Source organism: Camelus bactrianus, chromosome 13 (genome assembly GCF_048773025.1).
Source record: "Camelus bactrianus isolate YW-2024 breed Bactrian camel chromosome 13, ASM4877302v1, whole genome shotgun sequence".
Classification (NCBI taxonomy): Eukaryota; Metazoa; Chordata; class Mammalia; order Artiodactyla; family Camelidae; genus Camelus; species Camelus bactrianus.
Window position 1 is genome coordinate 66,443,412 of NC_133551.1, and position 14,859 is coordinate 66,458,270.

Below are 14,859 nucleotides of genomic sequence, written 5' to 3' on the forward strand. Positions count from 1 at the left end.
TTACTGTCCTGCCCAGAAGGTCCACTTTCTTCTCCCGTTTTGGCTTTAGTGGGGGCCATCAGTCTGTGCATTGATGGTAAACAGGGCATTGTGTGGGGTGAGAGTTGTGAAAGTCTGCTCTCCTTTGTCAGTGCTTAATGACTTGGAAACTGAAATAACACTCCACCTACCTTTCTAGAGACTCCTGGCAGCCTAAATGGAAAACTTGCGTCAAATGAGCAAAAAATCAGGGTGGAAAGGGCTATTGAGCACCCAAAAACTATTATGTAAGAGTCCTAGCAGATAAGCCACGTGCTTTGCACTCTGGGAGAGTTCCTGCCGTTTATGGAGGATGGACCTTGGGGACACCCTTACGGGTCAGATGCTGTGCCAGGAACGTTACCTCACTCTCAGTGGCCCTGCAAGGTGGAGAGTGTGGTTAGGCCCGTGTTTTAAAGTTTTAAAAACTGAAGCTCCACAGGATTAAGTGATGACTTGCTGAGTTCTACCCTGGAGGTTAAATGGAAGAATAGGAATTTTTATTATTAGATCACATATGTGCCTTTAGGGTCTTAGACTTCTTTGAGAAAAGGATGAAAGCTCTGGGCCCTTAATCTTCGAAAAACGTGCACACACACCCCTTCACACACTGTCAAAGCGCCCACAAAACCGGGACTGTGACTCTGGACCCCAAGTTATGAACCTGTGGTTCATTCCTTCTCTCAACGTTTGTTTGTTGGTTTGTTTGTTTATTTGTTTGTTTGTTTTTAAAGACAGATAGGTTTCTGATTTCCTAGCCCATAGCAGATTAGATGAGAAAGTATAGCTGATGACCTGACAGAAGAGGTAGAAAAATTTAAAAAGCAGACACAGGGCCATGTTCCAAGAATGGATGCTCTAAATGGTGTCCCTTGGCCAATGAGAAATGGTTTGACTGTGTTCATTGCTTTGTCCTCATGTGAAGACATGGACCTTGTACAATATTTTAGAGGGAGTCCCATCTTTCAGGATTAATAGAAAGTTGGTACATTCATGCCTCAGTATCCATGAGAGATTGGTTCCAGGAGCCCCTGCAGAGAGAGGGACCAAAATTTAAGGATACTCAAGTCCATTATATAAAATGACATAGAACAGTGATTCCTGTCAGCCATCTGAATCTGTGGGTTTTGCATCCCTGGAGACAGGGCCAGCTGTGCTCTGGTTATCTGGAAAGGTCATGGGGAGGCGCTCTTGGCACCTATGTGATAATGGGGTACCTCTCTGTGTAGAGTAGGAGGGTGTGGTCCTTCCTTCCTGTGTCTTACTGTCTTCTTCCTTAGGTGCAAGTTCCATGAGGGCAGAGACCACATCCGAGCGGTCCAGCTCTGTGTGCCCAGCGCTTCCCCTGCACTCATGTGCTTCCTCAGGGACTGAGTCAGGTGGAAAGATAGAAACCTCTTAGCATGCGATGTGGGGTCAAGTGCTGGTTCTGCCACTGTCTATGTGACTCTGCAAAACTTTCTCTGAACCTCATTGCATGTAAAATGAGGGGCAAGACTTAGAGAAACTTGAAAAGCCCATCCAACTCTGAATTTCTGTGATCCTAGCAGAATGTTTTAAAAGCAGAAGCTTGTAAAGTGATCATGTTTTCATGGTGATCAAAATGACATTGACCCAAGGCACTGAATTATCCACCTTGATGTGGTTAATTTTACGTTGAAGATGACATTGACCCAACTATGATGATATACTGTGAACGCCAAAAGGTTGAAGGAGGCTTGGTCTGCCAAGTGGGCTCTCACTGTGGCTTTGATTAACTTGATGTGAGGTTTTGGGTTTTCCCATGGGAACAGAAGTCATCCAGAGGGAATGCTTTTGCTTGGGTTTGTGGAGACATCACCCTCCATGTGCCACTGTCATCACTGTGTCCCTCCCAGAAGATTCAACCTGAGGGCAGTCAGTCAGTGGAAGAAACACTTTTCTTTTTATTAATCCAAACTGTGCAGTTTTCCAAAGTGACCTACAAATGAGTAGTTGGCTGGACCGGCCTGTGAATCTTCCCCAAATAGCCCCCGGCACAAATTGTTCCTGAGCCACATAGTGGAAAACAGACTCAGCTTTTAAACAAAGTTGCTTGTTGGGTCACAGATTATGCAGGACAAACCATGGTTGAGTTAGACTCCATAAATTTGTGATAAATCGGCCTGGGCTCCAGTGACATTTACCTTCGTGTTGTCTGTGAAGTGTTTGCTGAGCCTCTTGGGAATGTAAACCAGTGAAGGTTCTGCTGAATCTAAGAACAAACTATAAAGGCCTTGAAGCTTTGATTGGTTGTTTATGTGTAGACAGATGCTGCGAAGTGACAGTGCTGTGTTGGCCAGTCACGAGAGCAGCCCAGGCTCAGAAATCGCAGCAGTTTGAGTTACTGATCGTCCTTAAAATTCCAAACACTGTTACAAAAGGGCGCACACAACCACACACACGCCAGCCAGGCTGCGGCATCATCTCCTAGCGGGTGGTCCCCGCTAGAAAACTTAGTCATCTCCGACTTCTCGTTCCTGGTAGGTAACCTGTCCTGTCTGCTCTGTCTCTTGAAGACTCTGGCCCTCCTGTCCTCTCCAGCCATACAGCCAGAGCCCTGGTTGTTGCGGAGGTCCCCCTGCTGACCCAGACTGTCTCCCACAGTCGCCAGCGGCATCCTTCTGTGTCAGTCATCATTGTGTCTAACAGAATCACCCCAAAGCCTAGTGATGTTTTAAGTAATCATGTCATCTGAATCTCCAGTGGTTTTTTGGGCCAGGAATTCAGGAGAGCCTTAGCTGGGCGTACTGACTGGGGTTTCATGCTACTGCAGTCCGACAGCTGAGGCTGGAGCAGCGCAGGCCTGGAGCAGTGGGGGCTGGCCAGGATCTCACTTTCCAGAGTTGCAGGGCCGCCTCCTGTGGCTTTCCCGCCTGGGCTCAGTCACTCCTCTTTACAGCATGGCCACCTTAGGGCAGTTGAGCTGGTGACGTTGCAGCTTGGGGCTGCAGCTCTAGGCGTCAGCAGGCAAGGCCGAGGGTGAGTTGACTTTCGTGATTTGGCCTCAGAGGTGGCAGAGATCGGGTCTGCTGTTCTACTTTGATAAAAGCCTGTTCCAAGGGGAGGTGACACGGACGCCACCTCTCGCTGGGAAGAATGACAGAGTCACGTTGTAAGAGGGACAGGTGGGGCGGCAGGGCTTGTTATGGCCATTTTTGGAAACTGTAATCTGCTTCACCTTCTAAGGCACAGCAATACGCCTCTCATTCCTCTGTGGAGAAGCCTTCAGGGGCTCCTCATTCCTTCTGGAGAAGAAGATTTTAAAGTTTTAAAGCCCAAACAACATGGCACAGAAGCTGTACCTGTAATGTCGGCAAAGGCAGAAGTACAGGGAGTGGGGCGGCTCTGCGGAGCCCCAGAGCCGGCCTGCTGTTGGCCCCCCGGACCAGGGCCGCACCGCTGTGGGGCCCTTCCTCCTAAGCGCGGTCACCTCCCAGCCTGTCCCCCGTCTCCCGGCACCTGCTGCCCCACGTCTCCCCAGGGCCCCTGCTCAGCTCGCGGTACCTGACTTGGGTGGCCCCTCTTGTGAGAAATATTGGGCGGGTCCACGTGCCACTCACACACTGTGGCCCTTTACTGCCACGGTTTTCTTTTGTGGATGGGGTGTTTATTGTAGTCAACGTGAGTTTATCACAGGTTGGGACATGTCCTGTTGTCTGCATCCCTACCCAGGAACTGAATAGCTGTTGTCTGGTGATGGTTTCCAAGTTAATCTTTGCCCTTGTAGTTCATTTAATAGGCCGGATTTTACTGTATGCAAGTGATTGACTGTCTGGGGTCTGAAAAGTGGTTGGTAGATTTTTTTAAGCCATAGTGTTTTCTTTGACTGACTGACTTACTCTGAGAAATTGTTCTAGTGTCTGTTAACAGTTATTTTACTTGTTATAGGGTGATTTATTAAACAGTTTGTGTTTTTCTTTAAGTCATGTGAAAAGCCAGCAGAAAGTGGAACATTCTCTAGCTCAGTTTATATTCTGAAAAAACACCACCAAATGCTTAAACCCGTCCCTCGGAGCCTCACCAGCTTACGGCGGGGAAGCCGTCCCCTCCTTATCCCAGCATCCTTACAAGGGCTCGTCTCCGATCTTTTTCTGGATAGGTTTTGACTACACTGTAAGTTCCTGGAGACAGGGACTTTGTTATTTTCACCGTTCAGCATCAGAAACAGTGCTTGTCACCTAGGAGACGCTCAAATAATTATTGAATGACTAATTGAATGGGCACAGAATTCTGGAGAGTGAAGTGACGTGGTCATTCGTTTGCTGTTTACCTTGTGAGCTGGACCCCCACCAGCGGAAGGTGGAACTGGGGAAGCGCGTTTTATGAGGAAAGTGTCAGGATCAGTTAGGAGTTTGAAGGAACTGTCACGTGGAGAGCCCTTTGTCATGGGATGATAGTACACAAGATAAGTAGGAAGCCAATTAGCAGTGACCAGGGCAGGAAATCCTAGGGAAATAACAGATACATGAAGAAGTGCAAATCAGGGTGTTGTGAGCTGTGCCTCGTTTGCACCCTTCTGCGTCCCGTTGTTGTGGACATCACACTCGCATTGTGATAATTTCCTCTCTTGTGGATGGTTGCTTGAGCATCAGGACTAGGTTTCATTCACTGAGCCTGGTCCAGGGCCTGGCCAGTGGTTGGCACTCAAGGCATGGTTATTGAGTTGAAACCGAGTTGTAGGCCTGCAGGGGGCTACTGAAGGGTGGGGCAGGTGGGACCCAGTGGGTACATCTGCACTTACACTAGGAGACAGTGCACAGGCCACCTAGGAGAAATCTTAGAGGCCATCTGGCCCAAATCCCAGGCCATGAGGTTAAGTGAGCAGACTAAATCACAGACATCCAGTGACAGTGCAGACTTCGGACTCTGAGCACCCGAATCCCAGTTCCTGTCCTTGCTTGCTCTTGTTTGTATTTTTTTCTACTACCTTTAAAAAATATTTAGTGAAGTGAAATGATGACAATGAAGCGGAATAGAGAACTCAGAAATAAACCCATGCATATATGGTCAGTTTATTTACGAGAGAGGAGCCAAGAATATACAATGGGGAAAGGATAGTCTCTTCAAGAAATGGTGTTGGGAAAATTGGACAGTCACATGCAAGAGAATGAAACTGGACCACTGTCTTACACAGTACACAAAAATCAATTCAAAAAAATTTAGGTAATGGGGGAGGGTCTAGCTCAGTGGTGGAGCCCATGCTTAGCATGCATGAGGTCCTGGGTTCAATCCCCAGTGCCTCCATTAAAATAAATAAGTAAATAAACCACCTCCCCCTGTGATATCACAGATAAAAAGTGAAAAATATGAAAATAAAATAATCCATAAAAAATATAGGTATCTGGTAACTATAAAGGAACACATGTGTAAGCTTAAGCATCATGATACCATGACTATCCTTGAACCCACTGTTCTGTGCACAACCTAGACGAATATCGACTTTGATCTTCTGCTGATGGCTTCTTCCCTTATAACTACTCTTCTCACTTCTCTGAATTTTGTATTTATCATTCTCTTGTCTTGGCTAATAAGAAAGCCTTGCCATATTAGTTTGAAATACACACACACACACACACACACACACACACACAAAATAATAAAGTTCAGTATTGCTTTTTTTTCCTCAAAGCTTTTCTTTAATTGACTTTTAAAAAATTGCAGTATAGTTAATTTACAGTGTTAGTTTCAGGTGTCCAGCAGCATTGCTTGTTTTTGCACTTCCCAGAAGGGGCAGCATCCTGGGAGGTCCCCTGGGACTTGCTTCCCCACCCGAGCCCCGCCATCGTTCTGTTTCTGCGGTCACTCATGTTGTTGCATGTAGCTGTAGATCATCCATGTTTTCTTCATTCTCTTGTGCTATTTCCTGTCTGGACCCTTCAGGACTTGGGATGACTCCCAAGTGAAGGGCTCCAGCTAACTCTAATTTTAACTTTTTATGAGCCATCATTAAGCTTTCCCATGTTGCTTGGCTTATAGGAAACTTTAAATCCTTTAAATTTAATGATAGTTAGACATCTTTAGCTCTAGAAATCTGTAATGAATATTTCCTATTAAGATTATTGGGATTAATACAAAACATGAGTGAGACCATTTTTGTAGTAGTATTTTAGTGCTTTCCACTAAATACAGTCAGAGGACGGTCCAGAAGGAAGCCTTATGTTACCAGCACACCCGGGGGGTGGGTGGTGGTAAGGCTGTGATCAGCATATTGGGGTTGAGGGTATGTGAATAGGCGCCACAGAACAGTTAAACAATGCCTTTTCATGTTGACTCTCCGGTCAAGTTACGACTTTACTTTTCCTGGCTAATACAGTACTCAATTTCTGCTTAATCTCTTCTGAACATCCCGCTATGTTCTGGATTAAAGATTCAGTGTAGCTAGGCTTCAATCTAAAATTTTTTTTCAAGTTCTCAGGAATATTGTTACTATCCAGTTGAAACTGTTTCCAAAGACCAGAAGTTTTTAATGTTATGGGTAGTCTGTGATTTAGAATTGTATATAAAATGTTTCTGTGCACATGCAGTTTTCTGGGACCTTACATTTATCTGTCTGGGAGTATGCAGTCCCTAAAACAGTTCTTTTAAACAAGGGTTTCTCAAACTTGACTCTACTGACATTTTGGGCCACGTTATTGGGGTCTGTCCTGTGCATTGTAGGGTTTTTAGAAGCATCCCTGCCCCCTCCCCAGTAGATACCAGTAGCTCCCCGCCCGCACAGTGATGACAACCAAAAATATCTCCATACGTTCCACATGTCTCCTGGGGGTTTGTGGGGAGGGCACAGTCAATCCCAGTTGAGAAATGCTAATACACACCATTTTTTTTTAATAGACTTGATTTTTTGAGAACAGTTTTAGATTCATAGCAAAATTGAGCAGAAGCTATGGAGATTTCCCATCTCCTCCCTGCCTGCCTCTGTGAACACGCGTAGCCTCTCCCACTGTCAGCTTCCGCCAGGAGAGCTGTAGTTGGTGAACCTACACTGCCACGTCATAACCACTCAAAATTCATAGCCTCCATTAGGGCTCATGTTCTGTGGGTTTGGACAAACTGAAAATGACACGTACCCACCACGATAGTATTATCCGGGATAGGTCTCTGCCTGTGCTCATCTGCTCCCCTCTAGCCCCCAGCAACCGCTGAGTTTTTTTTTTTTAACATTATCTCTGTAGTCTTGTCTCTTCCGGAACGTCATGCAGCTGGAGTCATATAGTTGGTAGCCTTTCTAGATGGGCTTCTTTCATCAGGTCTTTTCATGATTTGGTAACATTCCATTGTCTGGATGTACCACAGTTTCTTTATCCACTCGCCTACTGAAGGACATCTGCCTGCTTCCAAGTTTTGTCAAAAATTAAAGCTGACATAAACATCTGTGGGCAGGTTTTTGTGTAGACACTAGTTTTCAGCTTCTTTGGGGAAATACCAAGGAGCATGACTGCCCGATTGTGTGTTAAGAACACGTTTAGTTTTGTAAGAAACCGCCAAACTGTTTTTGAAAGTGATGGTACCATTTTGCCTGTCCACCATCAAGGAATCAGTTACTGTTGCTTCATATGCTTTTCAGCTTTTTGTGTTAACAAAATTCTGGATTTCAGCCAATTCTAGTAGATGTGTAATGATATCTCATTTGCATTTGCATTTCTCGGTGACGTGATGTTGAGCATCTTTTCATATGCTTATTTGCCACTGTATCTCTTCATTGGTGAGATGTCTGTTAAGGTCTTTGGCCCATTAATTTACACCTTTTAACTAATTTAACTTGAATCATTTAGGGTTTTCTATTCCTGCACGGCCAAGGGCGTACATAGCTATTTTATGGAGTTTGAACACCTAGCTCCAGTTGAGGGCAACAGGAAAAGACTTTAAGGTTGGGTTGAGTCAGGCAAGTGTTATAAAATATTTATATTTTTAAATTTTTTAAATTAAATCACATTTTTGCACACATACACAAAAAATACTCCCATTCAAACCCATACCACTATTTTTAAACATTTCACAGCTATTAGCTAAATCATCCCAACAACCCCGTGAAGTAGGTATTAATCCCTATTTTATGGATTGTCAACCTTAAAAATAAAACAGCCAGTTATTTTACTGGCAAAATGGGTTTATTCAGGAATAGCAGAGAATTGCAGTTCAGGAAAAGAATAGCAAAAACTATACACAAGTCCAGCAAACAAAGGAGAGGAACATTATAGAAAAAAGCGGGCACAGAGAGGGGTGCTTTGAAGGAACGTCCGTTGGAGGAAACTGAGAGTTCAGGGTGATGGTGGCTTCCCACTAGCTGGGGTTGTTCCTGAGCAAGGAGAACTCTTATTTCCTCCTCTGGGGTGTAGAGACCCCTTCCTGCTGGGAATGCAAGGTACCTCTTTCCCTATTGGAGTGTGTTGACTGGTAGTGCAAGAGAGCTCCCCCTTCTGCCTCTGTTTCTATTTTCAATGGGGTTTCCTTTATTCCGTTTCATGGGATAAATAAGCAGAGATTCCTTGAAGTTAAGAAATTTGCCCAGGGTCATAAGTTACTGAATGCCAGAAGAGGCTGTTGGCTATAAGTCCCTCTAGTGTCAAATCAGTTTATTTGTGTTCCTGACCCTAGAAGTGGTGTCAAAATGTCTTACCCTGGCAGCTGGCTAGACCCACATCACCGTGGCCTTGGCTGGCATAGAAGACATGGCCCAAGCAGGGAATACCTGGTTGCTGGAGTGTTTCACTAAGCAAAGCAAGTGCTGTAAGTTCCCTGGAGAGAGAGAGAGAGAGAGAGAGAGAGAGAGAGAGAGAGAGAGAGAGAGAGAGAGAGAGAGAGGGAGGGAGGGAGGGAGGGAGGGAGAGAGAGAGAGAGAGAGAGAGAGAGAGAGAGAGAGAGAGAGAGAGAGAGAGAGAGAGAGAGAGAGAGTGTGTGTGTGTGTTTCTCTGCAGGTTATAGCCAGTTTGTTGTATGTCTCAGAATAAATTGTCACTGATAACCATATTGAGCAGGGGATAAGGTTTTTTTGTTTTTGTTTTTTTCTTTTTTGAAAACAACCTGCCGTGCATGCCATATCAATTACCTGGAAGTGAAATTGCCTCCAGTTAATTTAATGTGTTATGTCTTTGGTGTGGATAAAGTGGGTCCTTGTCCCGCAGCCTGTCTGTGGTTCATTTGCCTGGAAGTGCTAATGGGGCCATAATCAAAGGTTTTATACATATATAAATATAATTTTTTCCCCCAAAGGTTATATTTAATTACCACCAAATGTTGTGTTGCCAGGAAGACCTTGTGTAGTCTATGAAGATTCTTTAGATTGTTGGTTTAGGGGTTTTAAAAATCCCGAGATAGGCCTGAGCAGAGCGGATTCAGGATACAAATCAGAGAGTGCGTCGGGTTGGTTGTGTCGGGGACTCCGTCTGCCTTACTTGCCCATCTTGGGGTCGCGTGTGATGTCCTCACCATTTCACCGGGCCTCCTTTCTCACCTTGTTTCTGGTCATTCCTCCTGTGGCCTCTCCTGTGCTGTAGCCCACTGTGCACGATTAATACTTTGTTCTCTACCAGTCTTGCCCCCAGTCAGATCCTCCCTCCCTCCCTTCATTATTTATTACGTATTTGTGGTGACTGGCACATGGTGGCTCTCTGCAAATATTTGCAGCATGAATATGAAATGGAGGGCTTATTGTGAAGCACTCGTGCACAGCTCAGGGAGGGTGCTCAGGGAACACCGGCTGTCTGGATCCTCCCAGACCTACCCCCAGTTTATGCACGTGTAGTTCACGTGGCCAGCGAGAGCGGGCGCTTGGCTGTAGGTGGTACAGGTCTTGGTCTGTTTTGCAAGGGCCTGGCACCCAGGAAGGTGTACCCAGCCTCAGCTGAACGATTGAAGAAGTGTAAACATCTGCGCGCATCTTGCCACTTGTTTTTCCCCTGGCGTGGAGCTCATCCAGCATATTTCCTGATGTTCACGTCCAGGTTCCAGCAAAGGACAGTGCCTAACCTGTGACGCGAGCCAGCTCACTGCAGAACCAGTTGGGAGTTAATACGTCTGATGGTCTGTCTCATTGGGGAGGGAAAGTTGATGGGGCTTTGAGATGTGGGTAAAGCAAGGCAGCTTTCCCAGCTCTCCAGCCCACCTCCCACTTGCTTAACTAACTTTTGGATGTTTCCACTTGAGACAGACACTGCTACCAGAGAGGGACTGGTGCATCTCCCTCCAGGAGATGTGGGGGAGGGGCCCCCGCAGGCCTGTCTGGTCTCAAGATGCCCCAGCAAGCTGCAACTGCGAGGATGTTTTTGAAAAGGGTTTTTGTTTTGTTTTGTTTTTCGTGTTTCTGGTGCACAGTGACTCAGACGCTCCTGTCTCTCCCTTGACAGAGTGACCAGCAGCTGGACTGTGCCTTGGACTTGATGAGGCGCCTGCCTCCACAGCAAATCGAGAAAAACCTCAGCGACCTGATCGACCTGGTAAGTGCCTGTTTGTGTGGTTTCTTGTGGGGCTGGGGCTTGGTTGCCTTTGTGTCCCCTCTTCCCTGCAGAATTCAGAGCACGCAAGAAACCTTCTCTCTCTCCAGCCAGGCACCCTCCTGGGTTACGAGATTCCTCCAGACAGAGGTGAGGTTCCCATGGTTGCCGTTCTTTCAGTGCCATCTGTGTTGTTAATAAAACCCAACACAGGCACTCTGATTACAACCTGTCCTCTTGCCCCCGATGCCTTGCTTTCACTTGCTTGGAGCTTACCTTTAGGAACAGGGAAGAAGAGGCCACACACATCCAGCAGGCTTCTAGCAGGGCCCGGTACCAGGTTCTGCTAGTCTCTGCCACGGTGGATGTTTCTCCAGCTGAAGCAGTACAAATGCTTTATGGCTTCACTTCTAGCTTGAAATGGAATAAAACCCAAAAATTGGCTTAAAAAAAAAGAGCTCATCACATGTAATTTTTAAATCTTTACTTGTGTATTCATATATGTGGAATGATTGGTCTCAAAATGATGCCAAAGATTAACTTGCCCCATAATGTTATTTGAAAATGTTCACAGTATTCGAAAACACCTATAAAGCTATGGGAAATAATGAAAAGAAGTAAAATAAAATCAGTCCTCAAGAGCCAACTGAGTTACTAGGTCATTTGGCCAGTGGGTTCCAACTCCGGGTCAGAACCTGAGCCCTCCGAGATTGTCCCCTATTCTTTTCATTGTGTCCCCTGCCTTCTTGGGTGTAACCATTAGTTGCCAACCATTGCTATCAGTTAGATTTCATTTAAAATGGTGACTTGAGAACTTGTTCTTATGCCGTAGTGATATATTTAGTTCCATCGTGTGAATTCAGAACAGTTTTACTAGGGAAAAAACGTTACTGCAGGAGACTTGCATCATTCACAGATAAAACTCTTCACAGAGGTCTGGAAGGTCCATTGTGCAACTATTTGTATTTACAGGGACACAAACTCCCAGCGAGAGGCAGCTGTGTGAACAGTCAAACCTGTGGGCGGAGTTGGGGCTTGCTATCTTTTCTGTGTAATAATTTAGAAGCGAGGAGGAGATTTCTCGAGGTAAATAGTGCTGATGAGAAAGCCAGCTGCAGGTGCTTGTGATGGAAGTGAGGAAGTGGTGGATGGAAACTGACAGGTCCTGGCTAGACAGATCTCCATTTTAGACGAGTGTTAAAGAACAGAAGGTTGAATTGTGATGCAAGTGAACCCACTATATGCTCAGAATTGGGGTCACACACCCAGAGCCCGGGGTTGGGGGTGGGAGGTGGAATAGATCCCTAAAACGGCCTTGGTGTAAAGAAGGGGTCTGGCGGGTGGACCCTTTGTTGCAGGCGCTTCTTGTCCTGTGGGAGTATGAGCATCTGTGGCTTATTTTCAGGTTTTTCTGGGGGTGCCATACACTTGGAGTTTTATGTGGAAGAGCCTAAGTGTTAAACATTGGCTCAGACATTGGATGAGCGTATGAAATGTGAGTCAAAGAAATGATCTTTACTGGGAAATGATGAAATGTTAAGTTGGATAGGTAGGAGGTGTCCTTGAAAGTTAGCAGGGAGGGCATGCACGTGATGTGAAATTGTCACCATCTGCCCACTTAGGAACTTTTGTGTGCAGTGCCGCGTGCTGAGCAGTTTACCTGCATGGCCTTATTTACTGCCCATCAGTCCTTCGGGGTAGCACTGCAGGGTGCAGCCTGGGAGGTGCTGTGTGCCTTCTTTTTCTGGGTCGGAGAGTTTTGATTGATCGTGTGCGGGTTGGGTGGGGTGCATGGGAGGAGGGGGCTGAAGCCGAGGGTGGGGTCCGGCCCCGCACTGGGTCAGCTGCAGAGACTGCTGCTTTCCCGCTTGGCCCAACGGCGTGCTCGGCTGCGTTTCTGCTTAGTTCACCGATGTAGTTATTACTGTGATTTAGAAATAGACCAAACATAGAAGTAAGAAGCGATGAGCACATTTTTCTCAGCGGAGTCTTCTTGGTGTTCAACAGGCTGTCTTGTTCTTATGGCAGTGGAAGTGTTTTTCCGCAGCTGGGCAGTTTCTCTGTGGCTCCCTCGTCACTCTGTATGTCAGATGCGCAGGCAGCTGCACTGGTGGGAGCCTGGACAGCCAGTTCCCTCGCTGCACGAGCTGGTTTTACTTGGGCTCAGCAGGGAAACCACAGCGTTGATGGTGATGGGAGGCGCATCAGGAGCCTTCTTTCGCCCCAGGTGAGAGAGGCAGCCTGGGGGCTTAGTGTGCTGGTGGGAACTTAGGCCCAGGTTGGACACACCACACTCTGTCCCTGATAGGCGACGTGTGGTGTGCGGCAGCCCAGAGATTACTGCCAGAACGCGCTACTCTCCCACTTTTAACTCTGTCTTCTGTGGAATGTGGCTGGAGGAGGGGAGGGAGGCAGACGTAGGTTGTGGGGTCGGCAGCTAACACTCGCTGAACACCTGCTATATTCCCGGGGCTGAGCTGGATGCTGCCGTTTGTGTTATCATTTCATCTAATTTTCACAATACCCCTCAAATGTCCGTATCACCACTTCACCTTTTTTTAGGTGATGTAGACTCTGAGGAAGAAGCAGGGCAGTGCTGTGGCGAACTAGGTGGCACAGGAATCCTGACTGCTCCTCCTGGGATAGCTGCTGGGAGCCTTCGGGTCGAATCACTCACACTCAGAGCAGCAGATTAAATATGGTGCATCTTCCTCATGTGTCTGTCTTACCTGTCTGGGGAAGAAGTGTTAAATAATTTGATTCATTATTAATCTAAAATATTAAGGCATAGATGTATTATGGAAAATTATTTAAAGTTCACATAATTAAAAAAAAGTAAAGTAGAGACATGAAAGACATTCCCTTCTTAGAGCTGGGCCACTTAGGATGTGCAATTTGCTTTTGTCCGCTGCTTCATGGGGAGGCTGGACCCCTGCCGGGTGGTATGGGGACCAACCTTGGGCCCCTGTCTCCCTGCTGAGCCTGAGCAAGATGCCATGGTGGATTCCCATCAACCGGGAATGGACTGGGGATTTGGTATTCTCATTAATTTTTTAATTTGAACTATGATGAGTGTCAAAATGGAAATGGAGCATAACTTTTCAACGAATTAGGATCTGGTAAGGCATGCCTCATTAAAACTATATTGACATGCTTCAAAAGCCACCTTCTGATTAATGGTCTTGCTTGCTTCAAGGTCCTTGCTATGCACTGCAGTGTGTGTGGGGCATTTGGGCTGGTTTGTGCTGGATCCAGTGACCAGTCCTGAAAATTACTTCTCTGAATGTTTTTCTTTCATCACTACTATTTTTCTTCTGTTTTCCTTGGAAATGACAGGGTGTTTTTTTGTTCTTTTTGTTGTTGTTTTTTAACTGGATTTGCTGCAAAATTCTTCTGTTCTTTTAAGAGTTGGTCCCTGTTGAGTGTATCGCTGTGACTCTGAAGTTCACTTGTTGTTTTGTTTTCTTCCCAAAGTGGTAATTGTAGAAAACCTGCCCTGTTGTGGGCCCATTGAGAAGCAGTGCGTCTGGGCCTTTGTTTCGTGGAATCTGGGATCAGTCAGATGTTTTCAGAGCAGCTCATGCTCTGGCCCGGTGTGCATTGCAGGCATTCCTCCTGGGCTCACCTGCCTCAAATAATGACGGGGAGGCAGTTGTTTTCAAGAAAAGTCTCCAAGTGTAAGACTGACAAGAATGTTAGGATTTGCCAGCGTTCCCTGTGAAGGGAATGGCCTCGCTTAGATGTCGGAGCCAGAGAGCTGTGGGGGGATTGATCCAGTCCACCAGTGGTCCAATTTCAGAGTAGAATTAAAGAGAAATGTGGCGTATGTTTGGCAGCTTGGCCAGGGCAGCCCGATTTATCATGCCAGATTGGTTTTCTTTTCTTTTCTTTTTTTTTTTTTTTTTCCTTTCCACCAGCAGAGCTTTTGCTGCCTTGGGATTATGATGTGTACTCTGATTGGTGGGAACTGACCTTCCTTTGCAGATGACCAAAACATCGTTTTATCACATATTAATCCCATTGTACCAGAATGAAGCCAGCCGAAGTCCGTTGTTAAGCTGTTTCAGAAATACCCACAAGTCCATGTGGGCAGGAATCATATGATGCTAAGATGCTCCCTTGGCTTCCTAAACTTTGACCTTCTATGGCTTTACTCTGCACACTGGCAGCGCTAGCCGAAACTTCTCGGCTGGGGTGTATTTTGAGCCCTGAGCTGAGGAAGGAGTTTGTTTCTGCAAATTGGCACCCAGCAGGCCATCGTCCTTTGCCTTTTTAAGAGCAAACCAAAAATAGCCCTAAGTCTGTTTAACCGGGCAGAAAAGTCTTTGCTTGCAAACGTTGGTTGCTTCAGGTTTTAATTCCTTTTCCCGCCTTTGCTTGTAGTCACCCG

At 46.3% G+C, this 14,859-nt stretch overlaps 1 protein-coding gene across 3 annotated transcripts in view; it reads left to right on the plus strand.

Moving 5' to 3' along the window:
- Positions 1 to 14,859, plus strand: part of CAPZB (capping actin protein of muscle Z-line subunit beta) — a 130,908-nt gene that overhangs the window by 48,486 nt on the left and 67,563 nt on the right. For all 3 annotated transcript variants that reach the window (XM_074377295.1, XM_010957447.3, XM_010957448.3), the window contains exon 2: positions 10,383 to 10,472. In XM_074377295.1, coding sequence (XP_074233396.1) covers positions 10,383 to 10,472 — 90 coding nt within the window. The remainder of the gene's footprint in view (positions 1 to 10,382; positions 10,473 to 14,859) is intronic.